The sequence below is a fragment of the Lemur catta genome, chromosome 2 (assembly GCF_020740605.2).
Source record: "Lemur catta isolate mLemCat1 chromosome 2, mLemCat1.pri, whole genome shotgun sequence".
Lineage (NCBI taxonomy): Eukaryota > Metazoa > Chordata > Mammalia > Primates > Lemuridae > Lemur > Lemur catta.
Window position 1 is genome coordinate 43316701 of NC_059129.1, and position 16290 is coordinate 43332990.

Below are 16290 nucleotides of genomic sequence, written 5' to 3' on the forward strand. Positions count from 1 at the left end.
CTCCGCACTCCTCAGGACGCCTCCGCTCGCGGGCGGGCTAGGCCGGCATCTGGGGCGCCTACGCTGGAGAAGAAACCGCTTTTTCCTTCACTCACCCCAAAGTTGGGGAAGGAATGGTTAGGCCACGAGTGTAGAAAACATCCCGAAATTACCATTTTTCCCTTCACAGTGCCTTTCCCCTTTCTTAGGACTTAAAGGAAGTTCAAATGAGGTATGGGGGTGGTGGTGCGCGGCGGGAAAGCTCCAAGGCAAACATAGAAATGGATGAGATGGATAAATTGCGAACCTGGTCTGCCCCTGCCCCAACGGCGTGGATGTGGGTGAGGGTGTGGGTGCCGCAGCCTCCTAGCGAGTGGCTGTGGCAGCCACAACCAGAGGTGCTAAGGAACTTGAGCTGAGGCCGATGACGGAATCCCAGAGTCAGCTTGGGCTTTTCTCAATGTGGCCACCCCCCCACACCCTCCACACCCCCGCCCCCCGAAAGGGCCTGAGGCTGCACAGCCTATTCCAAGCCCAAGGCATCTGCCATTTTAACCAGAGGCTGCCTCCCTCCAACAGGTTGGTTACTTATGAAATACTCCCCACCCTTGGCCGGGTGCGGTGGCTCACGCCTGTAATCCTAGCACTCTGGGAGGGCAAGGCGGGTGGATCGCTTGAGGTCAGCCTGAGCAAGAGCGAGACCCTGTCTCTGCTAAAAGTAGAAAGAAATTATCTGGACAAAAACATATATAGAAAAAATTAGCCAGGCATGGTGGCGCATGCCTGTAGTCCCAGCTACTCTGGAGGCTGAGGCAGGAAGATTGCTCAAGCCCAGGAGTTTGAGGTTGCTGTGAGCTAGGCTGATGTCATGGCACTCACTCTAGCCTGGGCAACAAAGCTAGACTCTGTCTCAAAAAAAAAAATAGTCCCCACCCTAAAATTACACAGCCACCTCTTTGGCCTGAAGTAGCTAGAGGTTAGACGTTACTGTGTCCCCCTTTTCTGGGTACCCATCGGAAGGGACGTAAGCCCAGAAAGTAGAGAAGGAAGGTGACTCTGGAGAAGAAGTGGGGCCACTTGAAGCCCTCAGGAGGAAGCAGAAAGGAAATGGGAGAAGAGTGTTATCCTATTAAATATTTATTATTTTCTGCAAACTGACCTTGGAATAATTCTCAAGTCAGAAGGGAATGAGTTAGTGTTCAAGCTGCTGAGATCTTAGGTCAAAAAACTACAGAAAAGATATCACTTTCAACAACAACAACAAAAAATTAATGACTTGGGGGCAGTCACCCCTTGCCACCATTCTAAGAATTGAGGCTTCATGCCTCAGGACATGGTGGTAAGAGTTGAGTGAGCCAGAGATTGAGGCAGTGGCGGTTTTTACTGGGGGAAGAAATGAGCCTTGGGTGTGTTGGAGCAGGAAAGGTGACAAAATTAGGAAAATGATTAAGGTCATTTGGAAGCCCAGGGGAAAGTGGTCTTGGGAAACCTGAAGACACTCGGACATTCAGAAGGCCAAGGGGATACAGCTTGTTCTGTTGAGGCAGGGTCCTGGGAATGAAGATAGGGCGAGGCATGTCAAGGGCTTGGGAGGCAGGGGAGAACTGGAAGGGGGACCCCAAGTGAACAAGGGTACAGATGGGGTGCAGAAGTCCATGGAGAGGACTGGCAGATCTCAGGGTCAGTCCTGGCACATCAGAAGTTGGGCTTATGCTTCTTGAGCTCCACCATGAGGTGGTGAATGTTGATGAGCTCAGCTCGGGCAGGGAGGGCTCGGAGCTGGGGCTGGGACAGCACCCGGTGGAAGCGATGATAGAGCTGGATCAGCTGTGTCAGTGCTCCCTGGGGCAGAGAAAGTCACGGTGGGATCAGACTGAGGTGGTGCTAATGATGATTAGCAATCAGGTGAGGGCTCATCCAGAACTTTGGGCACAGCCAGTAGTTGAAGATCAAGGGTCACTTAAATGATGCTGAGCCCAGGGAAAAGAGGAGGAAAATAGTAAGTGATGGGGGTTGGGGGCTGGGCCTGGGAGTTGCAGGTCACCTGGATGATACTGGTTCCATTTCTGAAGTTGGTAAAACTCCGCATTACATCCTGACTTAGAGACTCCACCGATGATTTCCAGGAACTACCAAAGCCACGGATGAGCTGGGTTACCCGGGCTGACAGCAGGAGGAAAGAGAGTGTCAGAGAAGGAGCTGGCTGGGTGATCTGGAATCCCACTAAGTCCTCCCCAAGGCATAGCCATCCATCCTCACCATCAAACCCAGTTTTTCCTGCTCTACCCCCACCCCATGCAATCTGCATTGTATGTGTGTATATATATATATAGAGAGAGACAGAGAGAGAGAGAGAGAGAGAGAGAGAGAGATACGGGGTCTCACTCTTACTCAGGCTGGTCTCGAACTCCTGAGCTCAAGCGATCCTCCCGCCTCAGCCTCCCAGAGTGCTAGGATTACAGGCGAGAGCCACCATGCCCGGCCCTGCATTCTATCATTTTCCTTCCCACTCACCTGACCACTGATCCCACCACTACCATACCATCCTCATACCTTCTTCCCCTCGAAGTCGTTCAGCCTGTCCACGCTCAATCAAAGCCTCAGCCTCCTTTACAAATGCCACCAGACCCCCAAAAGGGGGAGATAACAACTCTTCAATGAATTCCTGGAGAGAAACAAACACATACACATATGGTCAAGTATTCTGGTGTCAGCAGATTTTTCCCACTTTTGGCATCATGACTGACTAGGCGCTTAGGACACTCCCATAGCAGAACAGCTAACCTCTGGAAAGGTCATAGATTTTAAGACATTCACTGGTCCCACAAGAGGTAGAGGAAATCTCCAAGGGTCCCCCTCTTCAAAAAAACCAAAACTAAATTTGAACTGGGAGCAAAGCAATAAGGAATTGGAGTCAAGGCTGGAGCCCAAGGAGTGGGCAGCTGGGAGAAGAGGCAGAGCTACCAGAAGGCAAATGGCCATGACTACTCTACTATCTGGAAACTGAGCCAGGGTCTCTTGTGAGAGCCTCAAAAAGACATCAATGTAGATTCAAGTGGGTGGCACCTTTCATCTAGTGCAGAAGCAGAGACAAATCCTTTGTGAAGGAGAATATCCTCAATCCTAATTTAGGCCCATACAGCTCCCCCTGATTAAGATGAAGCAATGAGGTCAAAAATCACCAGATATAAAAAGGCAAGCTACCACAAGAGTCAGCAAACACAATAAGCAATGGACTCATATTTTCAAAGACTACTGACATTAGAATTGTGAGACATAGATAGCAGTTGTATGTTCTGTATGAAATGTTTAAAGTTTAGGATGCACACATAAAGATGACCAATTGATAAGAACCATTAAGAATAAACAGACTTAGAAAAAAAGTAGAGTTTTTTAGAAATAAAAAGCCAATTTTAGAAAGTCAACAGGTTAAATAGAAAATTAGATATAACTGAAGAATGATACAATAAACTGGAATTTATAATTGAGGAAATGACTCAGAATGCTGCCCATAAAAAGAGATGGAAAATTTTGAGACAGTAAGAGATATAGAAATCTAATTAATGGATGTAGGCAGTGATTGCTCATGGCTACTGACCTCACAAAGAGCCAAGAAGACATGTGCTTCCTGATGGAGCATAGACCACTACCTCTCAAATATCCTCATAAAAAAAATCGAATTGAAATCCGATGAAGCCTTTCCCATCAAATTACACATTTATGGGAAATACACCAGAGGAACAGTTTAGCCACACCATGGGATGCAATTGGTAAAAACCTGCACTGTAGGTCAATCTACATGACAGATGACTCAATGACTCAGTTTCTTCTGCAAATAAATTGCAGGGGAGAAGGGCAAAGATGTAAGGAAAATCTACACATTAAAAAAAGACATATGTATGGCCCTTATATGGATTCTGATTTGAACCATAAAAATCACTTATGAGATAACTGGGGAAATTTGAATACTAGCTATTTTAAAAGATAATTTTTTAAGTGTGATAATATATTGTGGTTTTAAAAACACATTCTGATACAGATGAAGTGATAATAATGTATACGATTTAATTCAAAATAACTGGAGACAGGAGAAGCATAAGCCATAGGTATTGGTAAGATGAGACAAAATTGTAAGTTATTGGTTGAATATCAGTGATGGTACCTGGGGGTTCACTTCTCTCTCTTAGCATATACATTTGAAAATTTCCACAATAAAAAGTTAATTTTTTTAATGCAAAAGGGGAATTAAAACAAAAACAAAAAACCCCACAGACACAAAAACAAAAAAAACTGTACTCAGACAGTAAGATGAAAGTGAAATTATTATTCTATTTAAAAATAAATTACTTGTATCTTTTCTATTCTTACCTCAAAATATCTACTTATATCCACTGAGGGTTATCAAGTATCTTATATAAGACTAGGGAGACATGCTTCAAGAAAGGATCTATCTTTATTTGTGATGTGATTTTGGACAGAGATTAAATAACCAAATTCAACCTATTACAGTTGCCTAAATGCAATAACACACACATACACACACACACACGCTCTTAACAATACAACAGTGTGGGGTCAGGGAATGGACTGCAAAGAAAAATTGAGCTAACAGAGATGACTTGTGCTAACATAGTAGCCACGAGTCACATGTAGCCTTTCATCACTTGAAACATGGCTAATCTAAACTGAAATGTGTTGTAAGAATAAAATGCACACAAGACTCCAAATACTTCATACTGGAGAAAATTTTAAGTATATCATTACTATTTTTATTGATTATATGTTAAAATGATAATATTTTAATATTAAGTGGCTTAAATAAGATGTATTATAAAATTTATTTCACCTGTTTCTTACTTTTTAAATGTAGCTACTAGAAAATTTAAAATTATTTAAGTGGCTCACATTTGTGACATACATTATATTTTTATTGGACAGCAGTAGTCTGGGCTTGGACAAACTCTTGTTAAACTCTCTGTTTAGCAAAAGAGGGCACTTCCATGGCAGAGAAGTGACCAGAGGGAGCAGTGGGCTAACAATCCTTCCCACATAGTATCAAGTAGCAGCCACCGAAAAAGAACAAGAGTGTCGATGGCAGCTGGCTCCCCACCTCTGGCAAATCCCATGGCATCTCTGCTGCTCTCAGCAGAGTCCACTGGTTAAGTGCATCTTTATGGGATCAGGGTGGCTAGAGAACTACACTTCTGAAGGGGAGCTGACATTCCCTCTGGTCATCTACCTGTTCAGGTGAGGACAAGTGTTTCCTTTCTCATCTGATTACATGCTTATTTTAATAAAAAAAAGAGAACAGGCCAGGCGTAGTGGCTCATGCCTGTAATCCTAGCACTTTGGTCTCGAATTCCTGGCCTCAAGTGATCCTCCCGCCTCACCCTGCTAAGTCACTGGGATTACCGGTGTGAACCACCACATCCAGCTAGCACCCATTCTTTATTAAAAATTCAAACCCCATTTGATTACAAAAAACAACCCTCCTGGCATACTAGAGATTGACAATATTTTTTTAACCTGATAAAGGATATCTAGAAAAACCTACAGTAACATTACTCTTAATGGGAAAATGATGACTTTTCTTTTAATTAGGAAAAAGGTTCTCACTATCACCACTTCTACTCAACTATTCAACATCATACTGGAGGTACTAGCCAGTACAGTAAGAGATTAAAGACATAGGAAATTAAAGACATAAGGATTAGAAAGGAAGAAGTAAAACTGTCCTAATTCATAGGTGATGACTGTCTACATAGAAATACACACACACCCCCCTCCAGAATATTAGAAATGACCATTTAGGAAGGTGGCTGATTATATGATCAATATACAACAATCAATAGCATTTCTATACACCAGTTCAAACAAGAAAACTTTGTTTTAAAAAGATGATATTTAAATAACAACAGTTCATTTAAAGGACAAATTCTAAAAAAATAAAGTGGAAAGCCCAAATAATTAAAGAGGAAAAAATGTAGTAATTATTCCTAGTAGTTATTCCTAAGTAAATTATTCCTTAAAAATATAGACTTATTATTAGTCATGACTAGTAATGAGTAATTACTAGTCATTAGTTATTACTGGTCATAACTAATAACTAATAATAACTAATAATAACTGTTAGCACAATAGGGATTTAAAGGAATTTTCTTAATCTGATAAAGGGTATCTTTTATCCACAACATTAAGAGTAACATTACTCTCAACAGAGAAATGATGAAAGCATTCCTTTTAAAATAGGGATGGGAAAAGTGTTCTGACAATCACCTTTTTATTCAACTATTAAACACTATCCTAGAAGTGCTAGCCAATAGAGTAAGAGGTCAAAGACATAAGAAATTAAAGACAAAGGATTTGAAAGGATATATTTATTACTAGTAGGACTATGTGTACATATTACACCTACCTAGGAATAAATCTAACAAAAGACTTGCAGTGTCTTCGTGCTAAGAATTATAAAAGGTTATCAAAAAACATTAAAGACGGTCTTAAAAAATGGAGAGGGAAACCCATGTCCATGGATAGCAAGTTTCACTATCATAAAATATCAATTCTTCCAAATTGATCTATAGACAATGTAATTCTAATCAAAATCCTTAAAGATTTTTTTCAAATTCATGAAGTAAAACAGCTCTTAAAGTGCTTTTTTTTTAATGTGAAAACTTACAAGCTGATTGTAAAATTTATATGGAAAATCAAAAAGTCAATAATACACTCTAGGAGGCTGAGGCGGGAGGATCGCCTGAGCTCAAGAGTTCGAGACCAGCCTGAGCAAGAGTGAGACCCCGTCTCTAATAAACATAGAAAGAAATTAGCCAAACAACTAAAAATAGAAAAAATTAGCCAGGCATGGTGGCACGTGCCTGTAGTCCCAGTTACCCAGGAGGCTGAGGCAGGAGGATCACTTGAGCCCAGGAGTTTGAGGTTGCTGTGAGCTAGGCTGACGCCACGGCACTCTAGCCCAGGCAAGAGAGTGAGACTCTGTCTCAAAAAAAAAAAAAAAAAAGTCAATAATAGTCAAGATACTCATGAAAAAAAAGGTTGGTGAACTTGCTCTAAAAAGCATAATAACTAAAACTATACTCCAGGATAGACAAATTGATCAACGCAACAGAACAGAGAGAGGCAAGACACATCTCTGTGGAGTTTTGCTACATGACAGAGACAGTACAGTACATAAAGTGGGGAAAAAAAAGGGATCTTCTATCAATGGTTCCAGGCCAATCATTACCCATATAGAAAAATTAAATTATATTCTTACCTCACGTCATACAGAAAAAGTAATTCCAGGTAAATTTAGGACTTAAAAGTAAAAAGCAAAATTCTACAATATGAAGAAGAAAGTGTACTATAATGGTTTTCTGACCTTGGGCTAATAAGGAATCTCTTAAGACACAAAAATAAAGATTGATAAATTCAATCATATTAAAATTAAGAATTTACGTTCATAAAAAACATTAAAAAAAAGTAAAAAGATGTATACTGAAAGACAGCTACAACCTATATAATCAGCAAAAGACTAGTACGTAGACCACATAAAGAGCTCTTATAAATCAACAAGAAAAACACAAGCAACCAATTTTTAAAAGGTCAAATGCTATGACAGACATTTTACAGAAAAAAAAATTGTATGGCTACTAAACATTTGAAAGGATGCTGAATCTTATTAGTAATCAGGAAAATACAAATAAAGACTCCAGTAAGATATGAAAATACGAAATACAAAATGCTCCAAAGAGAATTTCCTTTGAGTGTCATGTCAGCACTTGAAAAGTTTTGGATTTTGGAGCATTTGGGATTTCAGATTTTTAGATTAAGGATGTTGAACCAGTAAGTATAATGCAGATATTCCAAATTCTGAAATGCTTCTGGTCCCAAGCATTTCAGATAAGGGATACTCAACCTGTACCTACCAAAATGGCAAAGATAATACCACATGTTGAAGAAAATGTGGCTCAGTAAGAATTCTTATATATTTCTGGTAAGAAGTAAACTGGTACAACCACTTAGGAAAACAATTTGGCATTGTCTCATAAAGTTGAATATTAGTATATCCTATAAGGAGCAAGACTACTGTCCTAGGTTTGTAACCAAGAGACACTTTTGATAAAGTTCATCGCCATCCAGCCAGGCGTGGTGGCTCACGCCTGTAATCCTAGCACTCTGGGAGGTCAAGACGGGAGGATCGCTCAAGGTCAGGAGTTCGAGATCAACCTGAGCCAGAGTGAGACCCCCGTCTCTACTAAAAATAGAAAGAAATTAGTTGGACAACTAAAAACATATAGAAAAAATTAGCCAGGCATGGTGGTGCATGCCTGCAGTCCCAACTACTTGGCAGGCTGAGGCAGAAGAATTGCTTGAGCCCAGGAGTTTGAGGTTGCCGTAAGTGGGGCTGATGCCATGGCACTCTAGCCCAGGCAACATAGTGAGACTTTGTCTCAAAAAAAAAAAAAAAAAAAAAAAGTTTATCGACATCTATGTACACTACAAGAATATGATTGTTCACAAACAGTGCTCACAGTAGCAGAAAACTGGAAATGACCCACTTACAGATGAGTATCTATAATTATGTAGTGTAACATTATATACCAGTGAAAAAGAAAAAGAAAGTAGAAAGCTACTCGGGAGGCTGAGGCAGGAGGATCACTTGAGCCCAGGAGTTTGAGGTTGCAGTGAGCTATAATGATGCCACTGCACTGTAACCTGGGTGATGGAAAAATCCTATGATTCTGTTTTTATGACACTCAAAAACAGAATGAATTTCTGTTTTGGCATACTTATTGTTATATTTTTAAAAGCAAGAGCATAAAAAATACTTAACAAGTCCCTAGTGGTCTGGTGGTTAGGAAAAAGAAAGAAAGAAAAAAATATGAAAGCTCTAAGAAAAAAACCCCAGGGGGAAAAAAACAAGAGCATGTTAAACATAATACTTAGGTCAATAGGTGTCTCTGCATAAGAGGCAGGGGGATAGGGTGAGGAGAAATTCACAGTTTGATGTTAGTTTTTGCCAAGGTGCTAGTTCTTGGATTGCGTAGTGGGTTCATGGGTGTTTATATTATTAAAAAACAAAACAAAATAGACTGATAATGACAGCATGTTATAAATCAAGAGTTACAAATAATTCCAATTCTATGTACCTGAGGTCCATTATGCCACCCCTACACACACACACACACACACACACAGCTAGAAACAGCACACAAGACCTCCCTGTTCCCCACACCCTTACCTGTGTCCGAGCATTGAGCAGCTGCTGGAAACTCTCAACCTCTTTGCTGTCATCTGCAGCCCGCTCCTAAGGGAAGACAAAGGGAAATGTCAGGTTTGGGGAAAGCAGTGTTTCACTTCAGGATGTCACCTTCATTCCACACTTACTGTACTTAGCCAGATACTGTGCCAGACTCTAGGAGAGACACACTGAACAAGACAGACATCATCTCTGCCCTCATGGAGCTAACAGAGCAGGGGGGACTGAATTCTCTGGGTAGAGAGGCAGGGGAAGGAGCGTCCGTTACCATCAGCACACCCAGCATCATGTCATAGTTGTTGATCAGAAATACAAGCTGCTCCTTCCTTGAGGAGAATTCAGCTGCCACTCGAAGGACAAAATTTTCAACCTCCCCCTAACAAAAAAAAAAGCCGAAAGGAAATGAGAGGAAAAAGTAAGGTCACTTCATCCCTCCTCATCCTCCACCCATGGCAGCAGCCCTGCTACTGGGAAGTCTTTCCTGCCCTACCCTCACCTGTAGCTGTCCCAGCAGCTGCATCGTCCGTTCGTTGGGAATTGTCTGGTTGATGCTGACGAGAGCAGAGGAGAATTCTGCATATCGGCGTGTGATCTAGAAAGACAGTGGAAAGAAAATCACACCAACTCTGTGACCCAACTAACACAATCTCCCAACTCCCTTGGCCACCATTCCTCCAATCCCTCTTACCAATAGTGCCCAACCCACCATGAGTTTGGCCACATTCCTAGACCGCCTGCTCACAGAGTGTGGCCCATGACACAACCGTGATGCTGGCCAACCCCCACAGTGAAGCTTAGAGCCCTGGCTTTCAAGAACCCCTTGTTACCCTTGCCCTCCCTCACATAGTGGGGCCGAGTATCCAACCCCCCAAGGCGCTGAGGGTCAGTGCTTCGGACACTCTGGACATTCATCTCCAGGATCAGCTCAAACCGTGGCCACAGCAAGGCAAGCACCTGTTCCCAGTACCTGTGGGCTTAATCAGAACCAGACGTCAGCTGGCGAGGAATGTTGGAGGTAAGATCAGGAGGGAGTGGGGCATTCTTCAGGTTAAGGGATGATGGTGGGTAGGGGCGGGGGTGTGTGTGAAAGGTGAGTCAAAAAGCAGAGGAATGGGAATGAGGATCAACAGTATCAGGTCAGTAGGAGCTCAAGGTTCAGGGCAGAGTCATGTAAGACCAAAAGACCATGTAAGACCATGGCCTGCAGGGCTTCAAGGACCAGAATTCAGTGACCTGTCCAGGGCAGGAACATCCCTCTTTGCTGCAATGTTGCGGAACCGAAGAACAATGTGGATACAGAGAAAAACAGCAATGGCATCATAGCAGTCAGCTAGATAGGATTCCAGGTGTTTCTGTGATTTGGGAACAGGTAGAGGATTCGAAGAGAATGTTAGTTTGTCGTTCCCAGTGGCTATGAACAAATGCATGTGTTTCTTTGGGGATGAGACAGTGGGAGGGAAGGGAGAGACCGAAAGGCGAAGGGCTCCCTCGTTCCCTGTCCGTTGCCACGCAGATGGTCCTGGTGCCCTGCTCACCAGGATCTATGATCACAAGCCTTTCACAGCAGAATTCAGGGCTGAGCTTAGGTCAGGGGTTTGAGCACCACGATTTAGGGGGCCCTCAGCTTCCAGGTGCTATTGCCTGATTGTGAATCAGCAGTAGGGGTAGTGTCTGGCACCCCGAGCTCTGAGGATTTCGTGGAGAGTCACACCGTGAGTACAAGCCTTCAGCATTTTAGAGTAAGGGGATCCTGGTTTCAGTACTACCAGAGTTATGACCCCACTAGAGTGCTGACAAGCACTGAGAACAAAGGGGTTTAAGAGCACAGGAAACAGGGATCTCACCAGGGTCATGTTGAGTGTACGGCCCATGACAGCATGGAACAAGTCATGCGCAGCCGGGCCGGACACAACAAAAAATTCACAGATGAAAAGATATTCACGGCAGGAATTGTCGAGGAGGGCGTAGTGCTGGCTGCGGAAGAGGGCTTCAAATGGATACTAGGAGCAAAGGAGTAAAGAAAAAAGACCAGAGATGGACCCCAACGCTGATTCCCCATGGATATGGCTGGAAAATCAGCAAACCTGGGTAACGAGAGCCCAGCAGAACTTTCCCACCCAACCTACATCCAGGCTGTGAAAGGGAACCCTAACAGGCACTGAAACGGTGGGGGAACATCAGGGGCACAGGAGGAAGAGCCCACTTCCACCCACCGCTGCTACTCCTGCATCTACTGTAATACCTGCCTCCGACAGTCATTCCCCTTAGCCAGTCTCTCCCCTCCGCGTGGCCTGGAGTCAATGGTTCCCAACCCTTTTCACATCACAGCAGGCCAGAGTGAGCGGAGGCCACTCCTGGGTCCAAGGGGATTGATGCAGGGGCCTGTAGGTTGGGAAGCTTTGCCCTGGGGTCTGGCCGTCCCTCCCCATGCTCAGAGTTCCCTTCATGACTGAAGCTTGTTCCTCCTCATACCCTCTGCTCTCCCCGCTGGGCTGTGTGGGGCACCAGGATGGGGGCCTCAAGTTCAGTGGGAGAGATGACAGAGCCACGGGTCCCCAGGGTGAAGATGGTGTTTCTGCTGCGGAGGGATGGCTTCGAGAAGAATCGTGAGAAGGGTCAGAGTCAGGGAAAACAATGAGACCACAGCTAGGCCAAAGACTCAGTGTCTCCAGGAACCCCAGGCAGCCAGACAAGCCCAGACATCCCTCTTTCTCGGTACTGGGGCTTCCCTTCACCTGACATCTGTGAAAGGCTTGAGGGGGTTTCTACACCCCCTAAAATCATATGCAAAATTGTGTGTCAAAATGATATGTGCATTTTTCTGGGGAGGGAGGGAGGCTATATAGCTTTCATCATATTCTCAAAGGTTTTAGTGCACAAAAAAAGGTAAGAAGCAGGGCCTTAGTGGCTGGAGCCAGAAGACCTCCCACTTTCAAGGCCTGGCAAAAGGGTCCCTCAGCACTAGGATATCTTTCTTTGCTGTATCTTCCACACCCATTAGGTCGTCTTTCTCAGCGACTTCCTCATACTAGAGAAAACAGAAAAGAGACCTGGTAACCACCTCTTCCTTCAACATAATGAAAAATTCCTGTCCCTCCTTGCCCAGGGTTGTCCCCTCCTTCTAGTCCATGTGCCCAGGAATGCCTCTCCCTCCTTGGCCTTACCTGCACCTTCATGAGCCGCCCCAGGTAAGAGCGGTAGTAAGACAAGTAGATCTTACTCAGCGTCTCCACGTACTCATCCCTGATCTCCTTTGCTGTTGCTCGTTCGTTGCCCAGCAGGAACTGATAGAAGAACCTGGAGGGGCCAGGGACAAGTCAGTCTCCCTATCTGCCAAAAAAACCAGATGCCCACATCTGGTTGCTCAAAAGCTCCAAAGCCATCCCGTGTTCTTCCTTCAGGTGGCGACCTGTACTTCAGCAGGGCCGTCTGGGGGATCTGATAGTTGGTCATTGGTTTTCGGAAGGAATAAATCTTCTGGAGAATGAACTCTCGGATCTTCGTCACTGCCTAGACAGGGGAACCAAATACAGGGCATGAAGCTGCAATCCTTTTGCTGTACGAGAGGAATTGGGGAAAGTGACAAATGCTAAACATAGGAGGAAGTGTGGAGAATACCTCTTTGGTATTTCTCAAGATTGTCAGGAAAACCCAGAGAGGCAAGGATGAGCTCTGCCTGGTAAAGGCAGGGTGAAGTTCTTGGGGACAGGCTACAGTAAGCTCTGCCAAGGAAATCCAGAGTGAGGGTCTTAGGGAGGCCGGTCCTAGTAGTCTCCAGGGTGTCCACCCCTACTTCCCACCTTGACCCGGAGCCGGTCGAGCACGCCTCTGACATCTGCACAGGCTGCTGTGCCCCTAGCCTCCTGCTCTCTGACTGCAGCCGCCTTGGCATCCAGCTCCTGCAGCTGCTCCAGGAACCTGGGCTCTGTCACTGGAGCCTCCAGAATTGCCCTGGGTGGCAGGGAGGGGTAGGATGGGTTAGAAGGCAGACCCAGACATCCCTAAACCAGACCCAAACCACATCCCTTACCTCCAGCCTCTGCCACCTCTACCTTCTTACATTGTACAATATAGTCAAGATATATGCACAAAGCTTCTATTCCTGGACATCCCTGCCCCATAAGCCTTGGACCCCTTCACTACATACCTGACCTTGGATCATTCCTAATCTTTGATGCCTAAACATTTATCAAGGTCAGAAATGGTTGTCAACCCACCCACTAATTTCTAAAAGGCACCTGACGGCCCAGAGCCAGGAGACCTATGTGGTAAATAAGGTACGTCCCAGGCCATCTACCTGCCATGGACATTCGGACCCTTCAAACCAGTAACTCACGTGACCAGCGCAGAGGGCACCACCAGACCATCAACAAGCTCCCCAAGTTTCCCCCGAACTGCCTGGCGATTTCGCAGTCGAATGTTCATGGCTCCTGACTGTTCCTGCAGTGTCCGGATCTCAGAGCTGATGGAGCTGAGGTCACTCTGAAAAGCTCCCAACATCTGCTCCATGCGCTGGAGGAAGGGTAGAAGATGTTGCTGGAGTGCCATAGGGTTGGTAGGGGACAGATAGGCCACCTAAGTCTCGTGGTGAAATCCCCAGTATCTATGAGTCCATGAGGGTGGCAGATGAGGTACCCCAAAGGTACCAGGAAATAACATTAGTTATGGCAGGCTAACAACAAAAAGGCTCCCGAGGTCATCCTGGAAATGAGGCTAACCTGCCTCTAAGGTTGATAGCCTAAATAATGGTACCAGAAGCTGGGCATGGCGGCTTATGCCTATAATCCCAGCACTTTGGAAGGCTGAGAGGACAGCATCACTTGAGGCCAGGAGTTCAAGATCAGCCTGGGCAACAAGCAAGGTCTCTACCAAAAAAAATTGGCACCAGAGGCCATGATCTGCTTCAGAGTTATTGGAGTTACAGATTATGGTTACTAACCTCCAGGACAGCATCACAGGCTGTGATCTGGTTGTGCAGAGATGCTATGTTTTCACTCTCTTGGATATCTAACCCACAAAGTCAAGGGGCCTCATGGTGAAGAGGGAGATCCTCAGAGCTGCAGTACCTCTCCAGTTTCTCCCTGAAGTGACAGAAGCCTCAGAGAGAAGACGCTGGCCTCAGCTGGGCTGTCTGAACCACACCCCACAAAATCCCCATGTCAATAATACCACCCCTTCCTTATGCTGGAGGATACAATCTCGAATGGATTTCTGCTCAATTTGCTGTAACTCCAGCTCAACTTGCTTTGAATAGTGACGGAGATCCACACCCTGGGAGAACATAGAGATGACAGGTCAGGAGGAAGTCCCAGTGAAGGGACACTGGAACAGAACCAGTGAAAGGCTGAAGGGTAAGACACCAGGGTGATATAACAAAAGAAAGAGACTGTTGCTGTTTTTCCTCTTGGGGGAGGGTAGGTGGAAGGAAGATTAATACACGGGAAAGCCTCACCGTTTTAAGAGCTTCTTTTACTAACTCATCTTCCAGATTTGCCTGAATGTGAACTGAAAATAGAAGTTTATCATAAGGGTCCAGCTCCACAGCTCCTTCTCCCCACACGGAGCATCTGCACACAATCCCTGCCTTATTCCTTCCAGCCCCCACGCCTCTCAGATTACAGGTTCTCTGTACCCACCCCATGCCATCACTTACCATCCACTTCATCCAAGATGAATTCATTAGAGGTGATATCCAACTCCCCAAGTTGGAGTGGTTCCTGGAGCCCAGGACCACCCTCCTGTAGAGGATAGAGAGAAAGAAGGAGAACAAAATGTAATTGGGTGCCCCTAATCCTTCCAGTGAGAAGGGAGGTGCTTTTGCTGGGGAGCCACAGATACTGAGTCAAAAAATTCTAAGAGTCTCACACTGTACCTAATTTACTACTTTGGCTGACGGGTAAGGGAATATGACAAGGAATCAGGCAATCCATAAAGACAGTGAAGGTAGCCCAGCACCATAGCCAGCCCCTGTAGTCCCAGCTACGCTACTTGGGAGGCTGAGGCAGAAGGATTGCTTGAGCCCAGGGGTTTGAGGCCAGCCTGGGCAACATAGTAAGACCCCATCTCAAAAAAAAAAAGTCATGTGCCCGAATGAGGAAATTTAGGAGTTGCCGAGGACAAAGCAGAACTTTCAGTTAAATTTAGGACCCTCAGACACCTGCTCTCCAGCTGTTCTATCACCACACCCTGGGGAACACCAGACTTTCTAGAAACATCAGCTAACACACGGCAATTTCCTATGTGCCAGGTGCCATCTTACACATGTTCATCTAATCCTAACGACAACCCATATGGTAGGTCCTATTATCTTCTTCACCTTAGGGCTGTGGAGTGATGGCACAGAGAAGCTGCTTAACTTGTCCAAGGACACAGAGAGTGTAAGCGGCAGAACTAGAATCAGAACCCAGGCAGTCTGGCTCCAGAGGCCATGTACTTAACCTTTACACTGCTTCTTTATTCTACCCAAAATGTGGAGGGAAAAGTTGAAATTGTGCCCCAGAACCTGAGTTTCATCCATTCTGGTCCAAGTTCAGGGTAGGGTCCCATCCCAGAAAGGGGTATGGGGAACCAAACAGGTAGCATCACGGGTAGCAGCCAAGCTCCTACGCTTGTGCCTAAACCCAGTCCAGACCTTTCAGACGCGAGGATCACCGGGACTACGGAGGAGAAACAGCCCCGCACTCTCACCAGCGGGCCCTCCTCGTCGTCCATATCTGAGGTCCCAGCCCGCAACACCAGCTCCCGGGCGGCTGCTGCCATGGTCGCAGCGGCGGCCATTCCCCGCAGCCTCACTTCCGGCAGCTGTGAGTCCGACGAGTCCGTTCCCCAGAGTGGAACTACAAGTCCCAGAGTGTCTTGCACAGCGCGAAGTCGTTCCCAGATATTTGACAAATTGTTTGAATCCAGCCTTCCCCTTTCAGGTCCAACCTCTTCAACCAAGTGCAAACGGGAACGTGGATGTCTCAAGCACAATCTTGTCCCGGAACCTTTGCTGCTCTTTTACCCAGGAACTTTACGAACTGTAAACAAAAGCCGCACCGGAAGTTGTGGCACCC

General features: G+C 45.3%; 1 protein-coding gene across 2 annotated transcripts; it reads right to left on the reverse strand.

Annotated features, from left to right (window-relative positions):
* Positions 1–1100: 1100 nt before the first annotated feature.
* Positions 1101–16277, reverse strand: VPS52 (VPS52 subunit of GARP complex). 2 transcript variants are annotated; one of them, XM_045541829.1, is made up of 20 exons: positions 15923–16277; positions 14889–14973; positions 14688–14740; positions 14431–14506; positions 14175–14242; positions 13572–13747; positions 13036–13186; positions 12645–12745; positions 12400–12532; positions 12206–12263; positions 11708–11841; positions 11080–11235; positions 10469–10587; positions 10079–10202; positions 9732–9827; positions 9504–9611; positions 9218–9283; positions 2533–2644; positions 2024–2142; positions 1101–1821 (listed from the first exon to the last, which is right to left on the reverse strand). In XM_045541829.1, the coding sequence occupies exons 1-20, from the start codon at positions 16010–16012 to the stop codon at positions 1675–1677; spliced, it is 2172 nt and encodes a 723-aa protein (XP_045397785.1). In that variant the 5' UTR covers positions 16013–16277; the 3' UTR covers positions 1101–1674. The 2 variants fall into 2 exon arrangements, with proteins under 2 accessions (XP_045397785.1, XP_045397786.1); XM_045541830.1 differs by having other exon boundaries at positions 15867–15948.
* Between the last annotated feature and the right edge of the window lie 13 nt (positions 16278–16290).